The 19,428-nt window shown below is 37.1% G+C and overlaps 1 protein-coding gene across 2 annotated transcripts in view; it reads right to left on the reverse strand.

Moving 5' to 3' along the window:
- FRY (FRY microtubule binding protein) overlaps nt 1–19,428 on the reverse strand; it is a gene marked incomplete at its 5' end in the record, with an annotated part of 329,102 nt that overhangs the window by 89,903 nt on the left and 219,771 nt on the right. For both annotated transcript variants that reach the window (XM_082675865.1, XM_082675864.1), the window contains 10 exons: nt 2,281–2,435; nt 6,116–6,226; nt 7,809–7,969; nt 9,261–9,433; nt 9,720–9,811; nt 11,137–11,194; nt 13,379–13,503; nt 14,112–14,301; nt 14,702–14,961; nt 17,177–17,263. In XM_082675865.1, coding sequence (XP_082531991.1) covers nt 2,281–2,435; nt 6,116–6,226; nt 7,809–7,969; nt 9,261–9,433; nt 9,720–9,811; nt 11,137–11,194; nt 13,379–13,503; nt 14,112–14,301; nt 14,702–14,961; nt 17,177–17,263 — 1,412 coding nt within the window. The remainder of the gene's footprint in view (nt 1–2,280; nt 2,436–6,115; nt 6,227–7,808; nt 7,970–9,260; nt 9,434–9,719; nt 9,812–11,136; nt 11,195–13,378; nt 13,504–14,111; nt 14,302–14,701; nt 14,962–17,176; nt 17,264–19,428) is intronic.

A 19,428-nucleotide genomic window follows, 5' to 3' on the forward strand; every position in this document is an offset into this window, starting at 1 on the left:
GGAAAATCAGACAGTTTAGATTACGTTCATCTGATATGACTTTTATGGAAGTTAACATATATATATAATAAAAATTTAACTACTAAGATTATGGAAAACGAAAGCTTTAGACATGAAATGTCATCTACTATCTTTATAAAAGAAAGAAAAATATTAAAGAGAAACTTGCCTCTTTAAAAAGCATGTTCATTTTAGGTTGATTGAAAGTAGATGTCTTCTAAAATACTGTTCTTATTCATTTAGAACCATAACAGGTTGGAATTTACAACTAATTTACATTTATTCCCGTCACCCTGTAGCTCAAGATAGCTATTTAAAATGCAATATTTAATTAAAAGGGACAATCAACAGCCTATATCAGTCCTTTCAAAAATAAACTTGATGACATAAATCACAGCAAGGTCCTTTTTGACCCACCTCCTAGAGAAATGGAAATAAAAACAAAAATAAACAAATGGGACCTAATGAAACTTCAAAGCTTTTGCACAGCAAAGGAAACCATAAACAAGACGAAAAGACAACCCTCAGAATGGGAGAAAATATTTGCAAACGAAGCAACTGACAAAGGATTAATCTCCAGAATTTACAAGCAGCTCATGCAGCTCAGTATAAAAAAACAACCCAGTCCAAAAATGGGCAGAAGACCTAAATAGACATTTCTCCAAAGAAGACATACAGATTGCCAACAAACACATGAAAGGATGCTCAACATCACTAATCATTAGAGAAATGCAAATCAAAACCACAATGAGGTATCACCTCACACCAGTCAGAATGGCCATCATCAAAAAATCTACAAACAATAAATGCTGGAGAGGGTGTGGAGAAAAGGGAACCCTCTTGCACTGTTGGTGGGAATGTAAATTGATACAGCCACTGTGGAGAACAGTATGAAGGTTCCTTAAAAATCTGAAAACAGAACTACCATACGACCCAGCAATCCCACTACTGGGCATATATCCAGAGAAAACCATAATTCAAAAAGAGTCATGTACCACAATGTTCATTGCAGCTCTACTTACAATAGCAGGACATGGAAGCAACCTAAGTGTCCATCGACAGATGAATGGATAAAGAAGATGTTGCACATATATACAATGGAATATTACTCGGTCATAAAAAGAAACGAAACTGAGTTATTTGTAGTGAGGTGGATGGACGTAGAGTCTATCATACAGAGTGAAGTAAGTCAAAAAGAGAAAAACAAATACCGTATGCTAACACATATATATGGAATCTAAAAAAAAAAAAAAAAGGTTCTGAAGAACCTAGGGGCAAGACAGGGATAAAGACACAGATGTAGAGAATGGACTTGAGGACACGGGGAGTGGGAAGGGTAAGCTGGGACGAAGTGAGAGAGTGGCATGGACATATATACACTACCAAACGTAAAATAGATAGCTAGTGGGAAGCAGCCGCATAGCACAGGGAGATCAGCTCGGTGCTTTGTGACCACCTAGAGGGGTGGGATAGGGAGGGTGAGAGGGAGACACAAGAGAGAGGAGATATGGGGATATATGTTTATGTACAGCTGATTCACTTTGTTATAAAGCAGAAACTAACACACCATTGTACAGCAATTATACTCCAATGAAGATGTTAAAAAAATAAAATAAAATAAACTTGAGCTGCCTTCTCTGGATTTCTAACACATGATAAGCTCTTCCTTGGGAGTAGCTTTTGCAATATGGGGAGGCTTCATTAACCCTTTCGTCTTAGTTATGAAACAACTTCTTTCAATAAATCATAGAACTGAAATACTCCACTGAGTGACTAATTTACATAGCTAGGGCACTGGTTTTAAAAGTACAATCCATGGAATCCCAGGAGACACATTTTCCTTTCTTTTTTTCTTTTCTCAAGGTTTGGGCAAGAGAAATTTAACATTTTTAGGTTGCTTCCCGAGTTTAGTTTGGTCTCAAAATGGCTGAAGTGCTTACAGTTCATACCTTTCACAAACATTTCTAGAAATTCCTTTAAGGTATCTTTACCATTTTCAAATCCTGCTCTAATACTTCATTATAAATTTCCAGGCAATTAAAAAAAATTTCCAGTCTATAACTACAAACCATTCTCCCAGTAGAATGAAAAAACAACGTAGCTGTAAACTTAGAGGGAATAGGCTATCTGCTGGGGAAAGAGAGGCCATTTTGTATTTCCTTAGAATTTACTCTGTTCAAATATCTGCAAAAACAGTCAGCTCTCAATTATTCATACGATGAAGAGTAACCTTAATTGCACTTGCCGGTGCCCAGTACCTTCCACTTAAAGAATTCGTACCTGCTTCCACACACAGTTGCTATGGCTTTGAAGCAGCCGGATGCGAGTTGGTAGGAACCAGTGTAGCATCGGTCAATTGCCCAATTGAAAAGATTTATTTGGTCAGGATTTAGTTCCAATAGCAAGACAACAACTTCACAGCCAAGTTGATGAACCTGAACACATGGAGGAAAGCAACCATTCACGCTTAATGAAAGATTATTCAAGGGAAAGACACAAAATCAAGCTTAGCGAATATCAATTGTGTAAAAGGAAAGCAAACACTAAACATTTATCTTGATTAGTTTTTATTCCAGGAATTCCTCTTTAAGAGGATGCAATGTTGCAACTGAAAACTGAAATGTATAAACTAAATTTGACTCAGTGTAAGTCTGTCATATAGGCTCCACTCATTCTCGATTTTTAACTCTGAAAAGGTGATAAAGACTTCATTGGCAATGTTTCTTTTTTGTATTTAAAATATTTTTGAAAAATACATGTATTTGGTTTAAAAAATTTAAATATATGAAAGGAGAGCCTTCATGAATGCCAAGTCTTTTAAGGAAAAAGATCAGAGGGAATATGTTTATGAGGCTTAATTACTAAATATACGGTGTACAGCTTAGCTGGCAATCTTTTAAAAAGAAATACAATATCAATAAGCTCTTTTTGATCGGAGACTTTCATATGAAAAGATTATCATAGATAGAATTAATAGGATCATTAACTGATGATTCTTGAAGCTACTGTTAAATACTGGATGGTCCCATTTGTCCAGGGCAAGCCTGGTGTCTGGAGGCTATATTCCCCTCAGAAAGTAACATTTTCCTGCCTCTTCCTGAAGTTGTCCATTCTCCTGCCAGTAGCAACAAGGTGGAGAAGGAAAGATTATGCCTTGTTTGTTCTTATATTATAGGGTATGGGCCCAGATGGGAGCTATATTCTTTTCCTTTCTTTTGCTTTTTTTTTAAACTAAAAATCTTTATTGTGTACCAAAATTACCATTTTTTAAAATTAATTTTTATTGGAGTATAGTTGGGGAGCTATATTCTAACTGGATGGTCAAATATCATCAACCTAGTTCCCCATGGGCTTAAGTACTTAGAAGCAGATAAAAGCTGGTGATACCATTGCAAAGGACTTAAAAATAACATCTCATTAAAAACTTAGTTCAACTTGAAAGAAAGTCAGCAAGTTTTTATTGTGCTTTAGAAACTTTATAAAATGTAGATAGTATAATTCACAAGTAAATGGTGAGTTATGTTAACTAAACACACTAGTGTGAATACCAGAAGAAACCAGATCACCAGCACCACTGAAGCCTGCTCTGTGTATTCTCTTCATCACTAGCCTCTCTTCCTCAAAAGTAACCACTATCTGGATTTCTACCACCACTGGTTAGTTTGAGCTGTTGTGAACTCTGTGTAAATAGAATTATAGAGTATATAATTTTGTGTCTTTCTTTCACTCAACTTATGTTTAAAAGTCATCAACATTTATTCGTTTTCATTGTTGTATAGTATTCTAATTTATGATTGCTCCACAATTTATTCATTCTACTACTGATGAACATCTGGGTTGTTTCCAGCTTTTGACTTCATAATACTGCTTTGAATATTTCTATACATGTCTTACATTGCACATACTGGATAACCTCTTTTGTAAATTGCTTAAGTCTCTTGCTCATTTTTCTATGAGTGTCTTTACCTTATTTATTTGTAGAGGTCCTTTATATATTCTAGATAAGAAGTCTGTTGGCTTTATGTTGCAAATATCTTTTTTTACTCTACAGCTAGCCTGTTTACACTCATAATTGTGTCTTTTGGCGAACAGAAGTTATTAATTAGTCTCCCCTTATGGTTAGTAATTTTTGCATCCTATTTAATAAATCTTTCCCTAACCCCAGGGATTAAAATAGCCTTCTGTTTTATTTTCTAGAAACTTCAGTTTTTCAGCTTTCACATTTAGATCTACAAACTATTTTTTTTTCAATTTTTATTTTATATTGGAGTATAGTTGATTAACAATGTTGTGTTAGTTTCAGGTGTACAGCAGGGTGATTCAGTTATACATATTCATGTATGTATTCTTTTTCAAATTCTTTTCCCATGTAGGTTATTACAGAGCATTGAGCAGAGTTCCCTGTGCTGTACCGTAGGTCCTTGTTGGTTATCTATTTTAAATATAGCAGTATGTACCTGTCAATCCCAACTCCCAATCTATCCCTCCCACCCCCCATAACCATAAATTCGTTCCCTAAGTCTGTGAGTCTGTTTCTGTATAAACTATTTCTTCTTTTTCACTCATGATATCTTATTTTTTCTCTTCTAAAACATTGGCTAGGATCTTTAGTATAATGTTGATAGAAGTAATGAAAATGGGCTTCCTTGGTCATTCTAGTCTCAGAGAACACTTTCAATATTCACAATTTAGTGTGATGTTTACTACTAGTTTTTTTTTGTTTTTAAAGACACCCTTTATCAAACTAAGGAAGTTCTTTTTTATTCTTAGTTTCATTAGTTTCTCTTATGAATGAATGTAGAATTTTATTAATGCTTTTTCTGCATCTATTGAAATGATCAGATGATATTTCCTTCTTGCGACTTTAATATAATTAATATACAAATGAATTGAACGACATTTGAATATTAAACCAATCTTGTAGTTCTTGAATAATCCCAACTTGATCATGATGAATCATCTTTTTAATATATCACTGAATTCAATTTTCTAATATTTTGTTTAAAGTTTCTGTATCTATGTTCATGAATGAATTTGCCTTTTAACTGTCTTTCTTGTTAAATTCTTGTCAGGTTTTAGTATGCGGGTCTCATAAAACATGTTGAGATATGTTTCCTCTTCATCTGTTTTCTCTTTGAGGATTTGCATTAAATCAATGCAATCTGTTCCTTAAATGTTGAATTAATCCATAAAGCCATCTGGTCCTAAAGTTTTCTTTGTGGGAAGACCTTCAATTATAGATTAATTTTCTTTTTTACTTATATGACTTCTGATTTTCTTTTCTTCTTGTGCTGTGTTTTTCTAGGAATTTGTCTATTTTATCTAAATTTTGAAGTTTATTGGCACAAAGATGTTCATATGTTCTCTTATTTTTAATATCTGTAGCATCTGTAGTGATGTCCCCTTACATTTCTGAGGTTGGTGACATACACCTTATCTCTCTTAATCAGACTTGCCATGGATATACTAATTTTATGAGTCTTTTAACAAATTCAACTTTTGGTTTAAATGATCATTTCCAGTAATTTTTTCTCTTTAATTAGTTTCTGCTCTTATCTCTATTATTTCTTCAATGTACTTTGAGTTTGATATGCTATTCTTTTTCTAACTTCTTGAAATGGATGCATAGGTCATCAGCTTTTTTTCTTTCCAATATATGCATTTAAGGCCATATTCTAAGCAAGGTTTTATTTAAAACCCACAAGTTTAGTGTGTAGTGGTTTCATTATTCTTCAGTTAAAAATATTTTTCACTTTATATTTTTATTTATTCTTTGACTCATTGGTTATCTGGAAGAGCATTTCTTAATTATCTTTTTTATTACTGATTATTGGTTTAATGCCATTGTGATCAAAGAACAGAGCCTGTATCTTTCAATCATCTGAACTTTGTGGAGACTTGCCTTATAGCCTAGTTTCTAGTCAATTTTGGTAAATGTTACTGTGTTTTTTATCCTGATGCATCATAGTGTAATGTGAACAACACATAAGCCTTCAGTTCTGTGGCTGATGTGTGAAGAGACTGTGCTGTGAACAATGCTTAGACAGGTCAGTAACCCAACTGAGGCAGGATAACCAAGACATTTAAAAACAATGTATTTTTGGCTAGTACTTACTCGTAAATCTTGACAAGCCAGAATGTTGTCAAGCCACTTATACAGGTAGCCATCTGGGGAAAGGCCCACATTGTCAAACACTGGGCCACAGCACAACACTGCTGACATTGCCTGATGACAAAACAGAACACAACCTGGGATGACTGAATGGTACACAACTGACTTTAAAACACATACTACTAGATTTATAAATGATGAGGGTCTTTTTTAAAAAATATACATTTATTTATTTTTATCTTTGGCTGCGTTGGGTCCTTGCTGCTGCGCGCAGGGCCTCTCTAGCCGTGGCAAGCGGGGGCCACCCTTCACTGTGGTGCACTGGCCTCACACTGCAGTGGCCTCTCCTGCTAAGGAGCATGAGCTCCAGGCACGTGGGCCTCAGCAGTTGTGGCACGTGGGCTCGGTAGTTGTGGCTTGCAGGCTCTAGAGCACAGGCTCAGCAGCTGTGGCACAGGGGCCCAGCCGCTCCGCAGCATGTGGGATCTTCCCGGACCAGGGCTTGAACCCCTGTCCCCTGCATTGGCAGAAGGACTCTCAACCACTGCGCCACCAGGGAAGTCCCGATGAGGGTCTTTTAAAGCAGTTATTTCCACAAGATTTTAAAGTATTCCTTAGTAGATTCAATAAAAAATACCAGATTCCCAATTTTGTCTCTTTTTATAAGAGTTAAAACCCATAAATTGAACTTTGTAGACATGTAATTTTATAAATCTTTATAATGAAAGGCTGAGATATTCAAAACAAAATGACCATTTCACAGAACTTAAAATAAACTTACCAACAGCGACTTCAAGTGAATGAATTCTGCTTATGATAAATGTAGCTTTTCAAATTTTGTTTTGATGACAAATATTTAACTAATATACTGAACCAAAAAACTTGACAAATACTTGACTGATACACTATGAAACCATAAATTACTAGATTACATCTTCCTTTAGACAATGAAACTAAAGCAAACTATGTAGAAATAAATAATTGTGATTCTTAATCAAAGATAAAGAAAATGAAGAATATGAACTTTAGTTCCTTTGAGGTGGGGAGAAAGCAAGAGAAGGGAAGATCTTGATTCACTTTGTAATCCGTAGGTCCAAATGATTATCAGGGCCATGGCTTATATTAGCTCCACAAAGTCAAAAGTCAACGTGACAGTTAGCAACTCCTGGTATATATGACTGAGACAATATACAGTTAGTTTTCTAAAGGAAATTAAGCTGTAAGGAATAATGGTTCTGAAAATGTTGAACAGTCCTAGTAGTGTAGAAACTTATTTCTGGGAGTCTTTAGGATAGGAGGAGACTAAAAAGGGAATATATATATTTTAAGCTGGAAATTAACTGGCAAGGCAGTTACTTAAAGGGTAAATGAGCAAAAACTATGGTTTTCATATAGTAGAAACCTTAGATAAAAGTGGGATCTTGGAAAAGTTTCGCATTTTGAAATTGTGAACACAATCGGAATATTTACATGTTTATACATAGCTAGCTATTTTGTTTATGTATGGATATTTTAGAATTTATAGAGTAAGCTTATGTATTTATATACGTGTATATATTTGAGTTTTTTTGCGTGTGTGCTTATATTTTATCATGTCATATTATATTATTTATTTTAATCGTATTTAAGGCATGGTTGTTTAAGGAAAGAGACCATCAATCTGACAGAAGTCATTCATGAGGCAAAGGTGACCTACCTTCAATGCACAATACTGGTATCTTGTAATCTGATGATTTCTATCACTGTAACGATCCAGAGGAGTGAACATAATGCTGAAGGGTCCTGCCCACTGGCTGAATAAGATGAAAAGATGGTGCCTCAGGCTTTGCTGGGGGAAGAGAAATCTTCGGTGGTGAACTGGAGAGAAAATAGAGCTAAGAGTCTACTAGACGGAAAAATACAGTGAATACAGTTTACGTTGCTATTAGGCATGATCCTTAAGTTTTGGGGAAAGGAGTAATTTCGTCTTCTAACTCAAGTTTTCTTTACATCATGAAATAGGTATTTAAAAAGTCAAGCTTAATTTTCTTTCCTCTCCTCATGTTTCAGTCAACAGCACCTTGTCTCAGAGCAGAAAGCAGAGATAGAAGATGGACTAACAGACCCTGTTTTCTAAGCATTATCTAGAGAAACTGCAACACCTGATTACACGTAAAACGTTCTCTTGACTGCTGCTGCATCTTTAGGAAGAACTGTGAAATACAACGGATAGACTGTCTATCTCAAACAAACATTCTTTAACTGAAGAAGGCAAATCTTTTTTTTTTTTTTTTTTTTTTTTGTAGTACGCGGGCCTCTCACTGCTGTGGCCTCTCCCGTTGTGGAGCACAGGCTCCGGACGCGCAGGTTCAGCGGCCATGACTCACGGGCCCAGCCGCTCCGCGGCATGTGGGATCTTCCCAGACCGGGGCACGAACCCGTGTCCCCTGCATTGGCAGGCGGACTCTCAACCACTGCACCACCAGGGAAGCCCAAGAAGGCAAATCTTAATTTAGGGTCATCAAAAATGAGGAGGATTGGTAAGAATGTTTTACAACATCATAATGTTAAATCATAATGAAAAAGTAGAAACAGATGAGCTGCAGCTTTTTGTAATTATGTCAAAACATTTTAATTCCAGCAATTAATTTTTATACCAAACTGACCAGCTATTTTTATTCTCTATGCTTCTATTATATGAAAATGTTTCAGACCCATTTGTTCTATGAAAAAAATCCCAATAATACAATTTCTTAAGCTATATAGAATTCTATATATAATGTGTTGACTGGATAGAGTCAAGAGCAGGAATATTGCTGAGATTATATGTTCACAGATTAGCACAGTGAGAATGAAAAAATAGAGCCTTTGTGAACTTTCCCTCTGAATTACTTCCTTTCTATGGAAATCATACAGGTTCATTTTCAGGTGGGAACCAAAACAAAGAACAGAAATAATGACGAGCACAAAGCCAAAGTTAATTTCTATTGTTGCCCTTCCAACTCTGTGCTGCATGCCCACGATCTGTTCCAAGGATTTCCAAACAAATAAACGATCCCATCCCAGACCTGCAAACAGGTCAGTAGGTTTAAAGAGGAAAGCATAGTAACGAGGAACACAAATGATATTTCAAGCACAAAAGGTAATTTGCAGTGATGCATCACTGTACCTGGAACGCGCTGAATCAAGTTGGCAACCATGGCACTAAAATGTGCCCGGATATCTTTAAGAATTTCCACTTCTTTATCATTTTCAGCTTCTAGGAGCATGCGGGTCAGGTCCACGTATTCTAAGAACAAAGCTCCAAGGGCTAAAGTATCCCGTTCTAAGGCTCCGTTGGTGCTGGAATAAAAGGAAATTAAACTTGTAGATGATTAGTCTTGATGTCAAAGCAGTGCATCATGCTTCATGGAAAATAAGATTCACTGTTAGAACTCGCACACTCAATTTGTCCTTGACGTATATGGAGTGTAAACAGAATATGAAAAAAAACAAGGTTTTTTGGACTTTTCTAAGTAAAAGTTAAAGGTAATATATTAAAAAAAAAAAAAAAGACAGAACGAAAAAAAGAGAGGCAAAGACATCAGTTTGGTGAGGAGAGACCAACTCAGTAGAATTTCCACCCTACCTGTCACTTATTACGCCAGCATCAGCCAGAAGTTCAAAAATTCGAAGTAGCTGTAGCCTTAACAAGTCTCGCCGTTCTCGGCGTTTTTTGTTCTGTGCAGAAAGAGGTAATACCACTTATAAACATGGGCACGATAAAGGAAGATGTCATCTAGTCATTTTCAATTTTCTAAACACAAAGGACAAAAAGTATTTTTCTTTCTTCCTAATCCTTAGAGAAAATGCTTGCTATCACAGGTTATGAGAGAAACAGATCACAAGTGGGCCAATAAATATCTGTAAGTTGGAAATGTTGAGAGTCAAGAAGTCTCATTTCCTAGAGGCCTCCAGCAGCTGCTGAAAAACTAAAGCATCAGGAAGAAGTGGCAAAGGACAGTGGACGCTAACAGTCCCACCAGTTCTGGTCACAGAGGTAACACTGTTCTTACTTAAATTGCCAAACTTCTGCTACTTCTTGTATCTTATCTACTACATGGGAAGCCTCTTTTTTAGTCTTATTCTATTTTATTTAATTTTTTATCCTGCTACATTCTAAGTTTATCCTTTTCAGAGTTCACTTCAGGGAAGATAATGTTGAGGAAAGTGCTTTATATACCAGATGAAACAAATAATGTTCTTGGCTATTCAACCCCTTATAAAAAAAAGCAAACTAACTACAACCCCAAATTCAATCTTAACTCAAACCTCTTACAAAAGAATATAATATCTTAACATACATATGACTATTTAGGTTGCTCTTCTTTCGTAAGTTGAGGACTTAAAATCTTTTAAAATCGGAAACAGATTATACTAAATACTCAAATATCAAAAATTAATGAAAATAACAAAAGTTAAAATAGTAAGATTCATTGTTAAAAGCATGTTGGTGAATAGTTGAAAGGTACATTTCTACCTCAACATGTCTTTTCTGTCTGAGAAATACACACATTTTATCCAATTTGATATAAATAAAACACTCAAAAATGAAAAAAAACACAACATGTTGGTATGTTTGTATTCTTTAGGGGAAACTATTGGGTATGGTTTAAATTCACACTACTGTCCAAATAAACCAAGGCATTAATTATTATTTTTAATAGATCTTTATTGGAGTATAATTGCTTCACAACACTGTTAGTTTCTGTTGTACAACAAAGTGAATCAGCCACATGCATACACATGTCCCCATATCCCCTCCCTCTTGAGCCTCCTCCCACCCTCCCTATCCCACCCCTCTAGGTCATCGCAAAGCACCGAGCTGATCTCCCTGTGCTATGCGGCCGCTTCCCACTAGCTAGCTATTTTACATTCGGTAGTGTATATATGTCGATGCTACTCTCACTTCGCCCCAGCTTCGCCCTCCCACCCGATGTCCTCAAATCCATTTTCTATGTCTTTATTCCTGCCAAGGCATTAATTATATAAATTCAAAATCTTACCTCTGGTCTTCGTTCCAGAGCCTCTTTCATTAATGGATGAAGTTCTTCCACCAATTCTCTATGAATGAAAAAGGTGAGCATTTAGACTTCATCATTGTTGACACCAAATTTGTCACAAAATATAGCCATTCAATCCCAAATCATCTGCTTTTTAAACTTCGCTTCTGACATCAAAATCTCCTCTGGCCTTTCCATTTCTGTATCATGTGGTGAAATGGAAACTGCCGTTGGCTTTTACTTTGTATTATCTTAACTCCAGTGCTACGTATATAATCTGCGCTCAATACATATTTGTTGACTTGATTTTGATTTAATGTTCTGGAGAGTCTATGGCAAAAATCCCTACCTGAGCAACTAAAACCAACAATATTTTGGAAGTGCTTACTAAATTGAAAGCACTTTGCCACAGGCTGAGGCACTGAAGAGAAATAAAATTGATTGCCTAAACAGAAGAAATTTTCAGTCTAATTAGGGCAAAAGAAACAGGTGTAATAACTATGGCACTACCTTTGGGATCTGTGCTCAGAGGACTGTTGATTTTAAAATAAGGTCTTTTTGGAATTTCAGAGATAAATTCCTTTATTTGAGCTACATGATAAATGCAAATTATGGCAATTACTTTAATGGTGAGGTTCTCATCAAAGCCTTTTCTCTTGTGTAGTAAAACTAAAAAATTTTCATCAGGTTAATACGCCTGATATTACATGTATATACTTCATCTGTCCCCATTTTCTCCAATTCTCAGCTTTATAGCTGGTAATCTAACCAGCTGTCATCTTTAGGAACTGACTTCTGAATTGCTTTGTCAAAACAGACAAAATTAGGAGATCTAGCCTGTGGCTAGGTATTTCGTCTATAGTCTGCTCCATGTCTGAAAATCTTGTATTTTCTGGTAGAATATTTTGTGCTATTAGACATCACCCTCCAGGGAAATCCAAGGACACGAAGGCAAAAACTCTATGGCATTCTGTACTGAAGAACAGAAATCCTGTATTCCATTCCAGACTTCTCCAACACAGATGCTAGAATTTCTTCAAAAAATGGAAATAACGCTAATGGTCTCCTTCATCTAATAGCAATCATTTATCAAATATTTACGTGCATTTTTACATTTAATCCTCTTGATACATCTATAAGATAGATTCTATAATTATACCATTTTTTTAAATTACAGAGATACACTTTATTTTTATTATGACAATTTTACAGGTGACGGAACCGAGTCCCAGGGACAGTGTTTTCCACACCCATGTGGCCAGTAAGTTGCGTAATCTTACTTGCTCCTAGGAGTACTCAGACGGTAAGATATGCAAAAGAGCCTTAGGTTCTTTGGGAAAGACATTAGGTAATTCCAGGAATTATTTTTATTATCTTCTTGTAGTATTTCTGTATGATGCTTTGTCTTAATTAATTAATCAGTGAAAACACTGGTTAACTGGCACTCAAGTAGTCAGAACTCACAATTGCTTTTTTTAAGGATAAAATTTGACTCTATACTGTAACAGATCTTTTTTAGTTGCTTCTAAAATGTCTCGCTAATCTTTATTTTTCAGATAGGGTTTCTCACAGATGCTTGGAGCTTTCCCTTTTCTGTGTATAGGAAAAACTAAGATTTTCTTTGTCTTTATAGGTTTTCGTTGCTAGATAAAATCATCAGAGGCAGCCTGAAATAAAATTTTATGATGACTCTTTGAAAAGGCTTTGACACTGCCTCAGATGGAATGGTTATTTGATTAAAGGTGTGAAATGAGTAAGGAATCCAGAAAGTGAGACATAATCGTTCTCTTAAGGCAGATACAGCATCTTATAGAAAGACCAGCAAGCGTGACACATAACAGACACCCCCGAAAGTGTTCTGTCGATGTTTAACCTTTGAGAGTCTGTTGTATAAGTGGCTGATGAGCAGACACTCATTATTTTGACGTTATAGCCTCTGAACAGTCTGGCTAACTGGGGATTGACACGGAATTATCTTCATTTATGGTTCTCTAAAACAAAGCTTGCAAGTGAGAGAAAATCTGAGATGTAAAATCAAAGTTGCAACGTCTAAAAGTGAAATTCGAGGCAGTTGCAGGGAATGCTTGTCACGCGCATGTCAACCAACGAGGACATAAAGGGAATTGTGCAAAGCCTGCAGACCTCCAGACACATGCCAAACACGAACTCAAACTTGAGTTAGAAGCAGGAACTACGAGAGCAGCAGTATACAGGAGTTTAGAACAACTCATTAAGACTACCGTACCTGAAAACAAGGGAATTTGTCCTTCCAAATCCTAAAACTAAGGACTCTGTGATCTCAATGCCCTCTAGTCTCATCAAAGGCACCAACTGCTTTAACAGAACTCCCACCGATGGGGTGCCTATGGCCTGAAACAAGTTGTTAAAAGTGAAAAAGAGGTAACATGATAACTGATGCTTCTTTTAATCAAACGATGATTCCATTATTAACAGTTTTAAAGTACTGAACCACATCCCAAGGCACTGCCATCATTTCAGGAAAAAAAAAAAAAACACATAAATTCTAAAACAGCACAATGAATGCATTTTTTACCTGGGACACAAATTCTAAAGAACATTCGTATTATAAGGGTCTTTTTTTTTTAAATACTTAAATCCACAAAACCATCTTTAACGAGATAAGTTAATCAAGACACGGTTTAAAGGTGAACACTCGTGAGGAGTGAGAGAAACGTGGTCTGTAGGACATGAACCAAACCTCAGGGCGCTAATAAACATAAGTCACTCTACGACCTTAGGCAAGTTTCTTAACTTCCCTTTATTTTCAGTTCCCCACTTGTCAGGGAGGAATAATAAATTATTCACACAAACGCTCAATGGAATTTAGACATGTGTAGGATGAAAATCTGATCCCATATATTCCAGATGGCAGGCACAGTGCAATTCACACTGTGAAATCTAGACGAACAAGCTAAAAAAACCTTACAGAATAATTCTTCTGAAGCATGTCATGTCACCTTGTTATCGTAGCTCACGGTACCATCAGGTGTAGTCGCCATTATTTCTGGAGTGGAAGCTCGTAAGTGTCCCGGGCTCATAATACTGGGTTTTGCGACTCCAAAACAAAGAATAAGGTAATTTCTCCACAATGTAACATAGCTGTCTCCGCTGCCGGCAGTGCTGGTTTTCTTGGCATTAATTGGGCTGCTAGAAATACGAAGTCAAAAACAAGAGTGAAACTAAGTTCCGGATTTTAGGTATCACTTATTAAATAAAGATCCTGGGAAGCGCTCCAACTGAGTTGAACGATTGTCTGTCAAGGACTGTCTCTCTGGACAGGGAATGTCTCTATTGGATGGAAAGCTGAATAGAACTTTTCACCGGTCAGGGGCTGAGATTCTATACTCAGACCATCATAATGATTATTAAGGGAGGAAAAAAAATTAGCTCTAGACAAGAACTTTTAACCTGTATTTACTCAATGTGACTTCTGTAGTAAGATGGTCAGAAACTAGAGAATTATATCCCGATCTCATATATAAAACAAAAACGTAAGAGGGCAAATGGTGAAACAAACAAAACAGAGGGAAGCGTAGGGGTCCCTTACTTCGGGTCCACCAGAGGCATCACGGACTGCAGCCGCGTGAAGGCGTAGGGCCAGGCGTAGCTGAGGGCAGTGGGGCAGTGCTTGGGCAAGTTCTCCTGCCGGAGAAAGCTGAAGAGGCAGAGGACCCAGGGGTCTTTGACAGACTGAGCGAAAATCCAGACGTGGGAAGGGCTCTTCACATCGTAATGGCTGTTGACCAGGACGGCGTTCCACTCCACCAGCCACTGTAGGTCCACGCTGTGGGTCAGGGGTAAGGTCGCCTGCAGGTGCAAGAAGCAGGTGATGAATCGGTGCTGAACGGCAAGCTCCACGTCCTCGACCTGCCTCAGCCCAATGTCCCTTCCTCCACGACGCTTTTCCCATCTACCTCTGCAATGGGTCCAGCTCGGAACCTGAAGCACCCTTCCCACACCTCCCACGCCGGACCTGGGTTTGTGGTCACGGCCATTCCTATGGGAGACCGCAGGCAGCGGAAGTGCAGAGTTTAAGGGCAGGGGTCAATGTTGCACAGCCCCACACACTAGTACCCAGGAGCTGCCCACTAAATACTTGTCGAACAAATATACAACATGAGCTAGTTTGAACTTGACCGTGGATTTGCCAACTTAAAATTCTGAAAAGTTATTAATCTCTGAGATTCCTAAGTGTGTTATTATCCCTGTAATTAGTGTTTTTTCTTAAAGCCATGATCTTGTTTACCTTTACTTGGACCGAAATACATTCTCTCCCTGGCTTAGGGAGATGGCTAAGTGCAATCTCTTTTATGAAGGGTATTTTACTAATGATTTTTGAAGTAAGATACCTACTTATTCTTGTCCTATGATATCAAGCCAAAATAATACATTCTAAAACCTTTGGAAAGATATCTATATCCATATTTAATCTATATTATATAGAGACATATTTATATATTGATACCACATAATGTCTTATATTTCATTCTCTTTTAAGTCCAGAGTATCAAAGCTGAGGGAAGACCAAGTTTCAAATAATCTAGCTGTCGTACGTGGAGAGAAAATCGCTGTTACGTTTGTCAGGCATTTAAAGTGACCCATTTTATCTGCTGGGTCTCTGAGTTCCCATGCGCCAGAGTGCTGCACCTGGGGCCTCCATGGTTAATGGGCTGAAGAGGCGCAGCTTCAGAGCCAGAGACTTAAGGCTCCAACACTGGCTCTGCCCAAAGCCCCTGACATAGGAACATTTCTGAACACCCCAGAGTCTCTGTCTGCTTAATTTATGACTTGGAAATTATAATGCTGATCGCACTTAATCTTTAAGTGGATGACATGAGATAAGGGATGTCAAAACCTGGCACAAAGCAGGCGCTACTTCCCCCCACGCCTCTTCTCCCCCTTCAGTGCATCTTCCTACGTGCAGTACTGCTGATCTGGTTACCCAGGCTCAAGATTCAGACTCTGATAAACACAGAACAAAATCACAGGAACAGAACATAATCTGCAGGGAAACAAGATATGTATATAAAACAATTACGCCTGGCTCTTCCATTCAGTGTCAAAACAATCTGAATTTCTAAAAGAAGAGGTAGAGGTATTCACTATCACTGTGAAGGTCTGCACTGCTTGGCTAATAGTTCTAGTAATTATCATTAATATTCCAACCATAAGCAAGAACAGGGTTGCTAAAAATAGGGATCTGTGTTCACACTCGGTTAGAAAAGGTCATTAAAAAGCTCACACGTGCCTTTAGGTTTTATATTTATTTATAGCTCTTTGTCAAATATGTTTATCTTCATTTATAGTTATTTGATCAGAATATACAAGGCGCGTCGGCAATGTGGATTCTGCAGATGTGCCCTGCCTCTCTTCAGCTACTTAGCTAAAATCAATCCAAGTCCCATAACTGTGCCTTACTAATTAAAAAAAAAAAAAAAATCAGGTAATTAAAATCGGTTTCAATTTTCCTTCTACTTCATCAGAAATTGAAAGCTGCCAATATGCTCTTTAAAACAAAGAATGTATTTGTGTAGCAGATAAACCTCTACGAGATTCAGAGTCCAGAGAGGGTCAAGTCCAGGCCCTGAGACTCTGTGTGACTACAGCCCTGCCCCTTAATGTTTTTGAGTTTCAATACCTATGAGGGTCAAAATAGATACTAAATGTGAAAGCACCTTGTAAACTGTAAAACAACACATAAATATAGGTTATATAGCATTCAGTGTAATAAATAAAGCAAATTAATTTTCTGAAAGAATCCTGAGCAATTCTTGAAATTGCAATTTGCAAAACTTTATCTATCTTCCTCAGACTCAAATTTTGATTTAAATTTATCTGAAGGTCTCCTGAGCTAGTATTTGAAAAGCTAGTCTTGTTTCCCTAAGGACTTTTGTTTTGGTTTATTAACCTGACATAAAACCCCAGAATTCTTCCATATCATTTTTCTTTGTGTCTCTTTTCCAGCCAGGCCCAGAGCTTATACTTAAGAACGATCAACAATCGGGATCAAACGTGTACTTACTGAATCCGAAGCTGCTACGTGAATAAAACTTTCAAGAATGGAAGAACTTAGCTGGTCCATGACATCAATCATAGGCCTGTCATCGTCCTGTACATAAAGGAGACGATTACTCTCCATGGGAAAACAAATCCTTCCACCCTCTCCACCGCCTTTGTCCAGCATGTGAAGCATAACAGCTTGCAAGGTAGTGATAAGGGTTTTCTCACAGAAAAGTGAGTGCCACGGTGGTGAAAGGTAGTGGGTAAAACTCCCTATGATTCTGAGTTTAGTCTGACAAGTTTCAGTGGAAGATAATTAGAGCTCCAATTTGACATTGTACTGAAAAGACACGTACCTGAATTTCAAAAACTCATGCACATACAGTTATTTAGACTGGAATCTAAATCTCAGCATCACACATTATTCACTAAAGTGTTCACGTTGTCATTAATTTTAGAAAATGGAAAAGCCATGAAAATGCTACTTACTCAAGTCACTGATCTGCTAAAATAACTGGTAAATTGTTGACTGTGATTGCATTTCAGTCCCAAAGAAACTGCACAGGAGACTGACCACACACTCTCTGTAGTATCTATGTTGTGCACAGCTATTTGGTAAAAGAAGCAAATTGGAAAAAAGCACAGGAGAGAGTATCTTACAGGAAATTCTCCTACATGATAGTGCGTATATACATGAACATGTGTGTTTGCCATCCTTTATCATAGAAAGGCTCAGAAATATGAAATTATTTACTTAGCAGCCTTATAGGAAAGCTTCGGAATGTCCTTATTCATGTACGAATGAGAATGGTTTCAAAAAGGTTGTGGCTGAAAAAAAACCAAACAACAAAAAACCAAGCTTGTAGATACAGAGACCGGATTGGTTGGTTCCCAGAGGCGGGGGGGAGGGGTGGCAAAATGGGTAAAGGAATCAAAAGGTATAAACTTCCAGGTATAAAATAAATACGTCATGCAGATGTAATGCACAGCATGGCGACTACAGTGAACAAGACTATCGCATATTTGAAAGCTGCTAAGAGAGTAGATCTTAAAAGCTCTCATCACAAGAAAAAAAAATCCTGTAGCTATGAATGGTGATGGACATTAACTACTTACTGTGGTGAACATTTCACAATATGTACAACTATGGAATCATTATATTGTACACTTGAAACTAATAATGTTGTATGTCAATTATACCTCAATAAAAAAAATTACACACACAAAAAAGCTGTGGCTGGTCAAAGAAAGCACCGTAGGAGAAATATTCTTAACACAGTCGGCTGGAATAGCAGTTAAGAACCTGGGCTGAAGAGGCGTGTATATCTGGTTTTCAGTTCTAGCTCTACCACATCCTAGTTGTTGATTTTGGGTAAGGCATTTAAGGCCCCTAAACCTCAGTCTCAGAATCTGCACTATGGGAAAAATAACAGTACCGATTCTTAAGTTATTGTGAGGGTTCAGTGAGATAATATGTATAAAGCACAGCTCATTGCCTGACACATACATGGTAATTATTATTATCGTTATTTCATAATTAGAGACTTAATGGAGGTTTATCAAAATGCAGCATGTCCTAGAGATCCATTTACCAGATCCCAGAGATGTCCTAAAATACATCAGAAAGCCTGCTGCAGAAATGTGAACAGAAACGATTGGGATACATTCGAAAATATTTTGTGAAGACACTGATCGTTTTAAGGATCATGAAACCAAGATTAGTGACTTAAAACAAGAAAACAGAAAGTAGTATTTTTCTAAAGAAGTATGTCACATAAAAAGCTGGTCCTTCTTTCATCAACTTGTGGAGAGAGTTTGGCCACCTGTGCCGACAGGCAATGAAACTTAACATCTAAACAAGGGTGTACAGCCCTTGACCGAGTGCAGGAGAATAACTGGAGTCAGTCATGGTTATTAGACAGCTTACTTCTCCCATCTCAAGTGGACATATTTTCTTGTGATGCCATTTTTCTACCACTATTGAGATTAAACAATTTTCAGTAAGCCAGACTGTTTGGTACCTTGCTCTTTTTAAATGGGATGCATGGTTTTCTCAAGTTCATTCTCTAATATAAATGTAATATCTTCTTAATTCTATGTACGTTGAACATTATGAAAGAAAATGATCTAAAACTGAAGCCTAAGATTCACTTCTTCACAAAGCACCACCTCTTAGAGAATCAGGAATAGTCTATTCTCGTGCCCTCAGAATATATGACTTAGCTCTTGTAGGTCAAGAGTACGATTTCATAATTAAAAACCCACCCTGGGCTT

The sequence above is a fragment of the Grampus griseus genome (genome assembly GCF_964374135.1).
Source record: "Grampus griseus genome assembly, chromosome: 18".
Taxonomy (NCBI): Eukaryota; Metazoa; Chordata; class Mammalia; order Artiodactyla; family Delphinidae; genus Grampus; species Grampus griseus.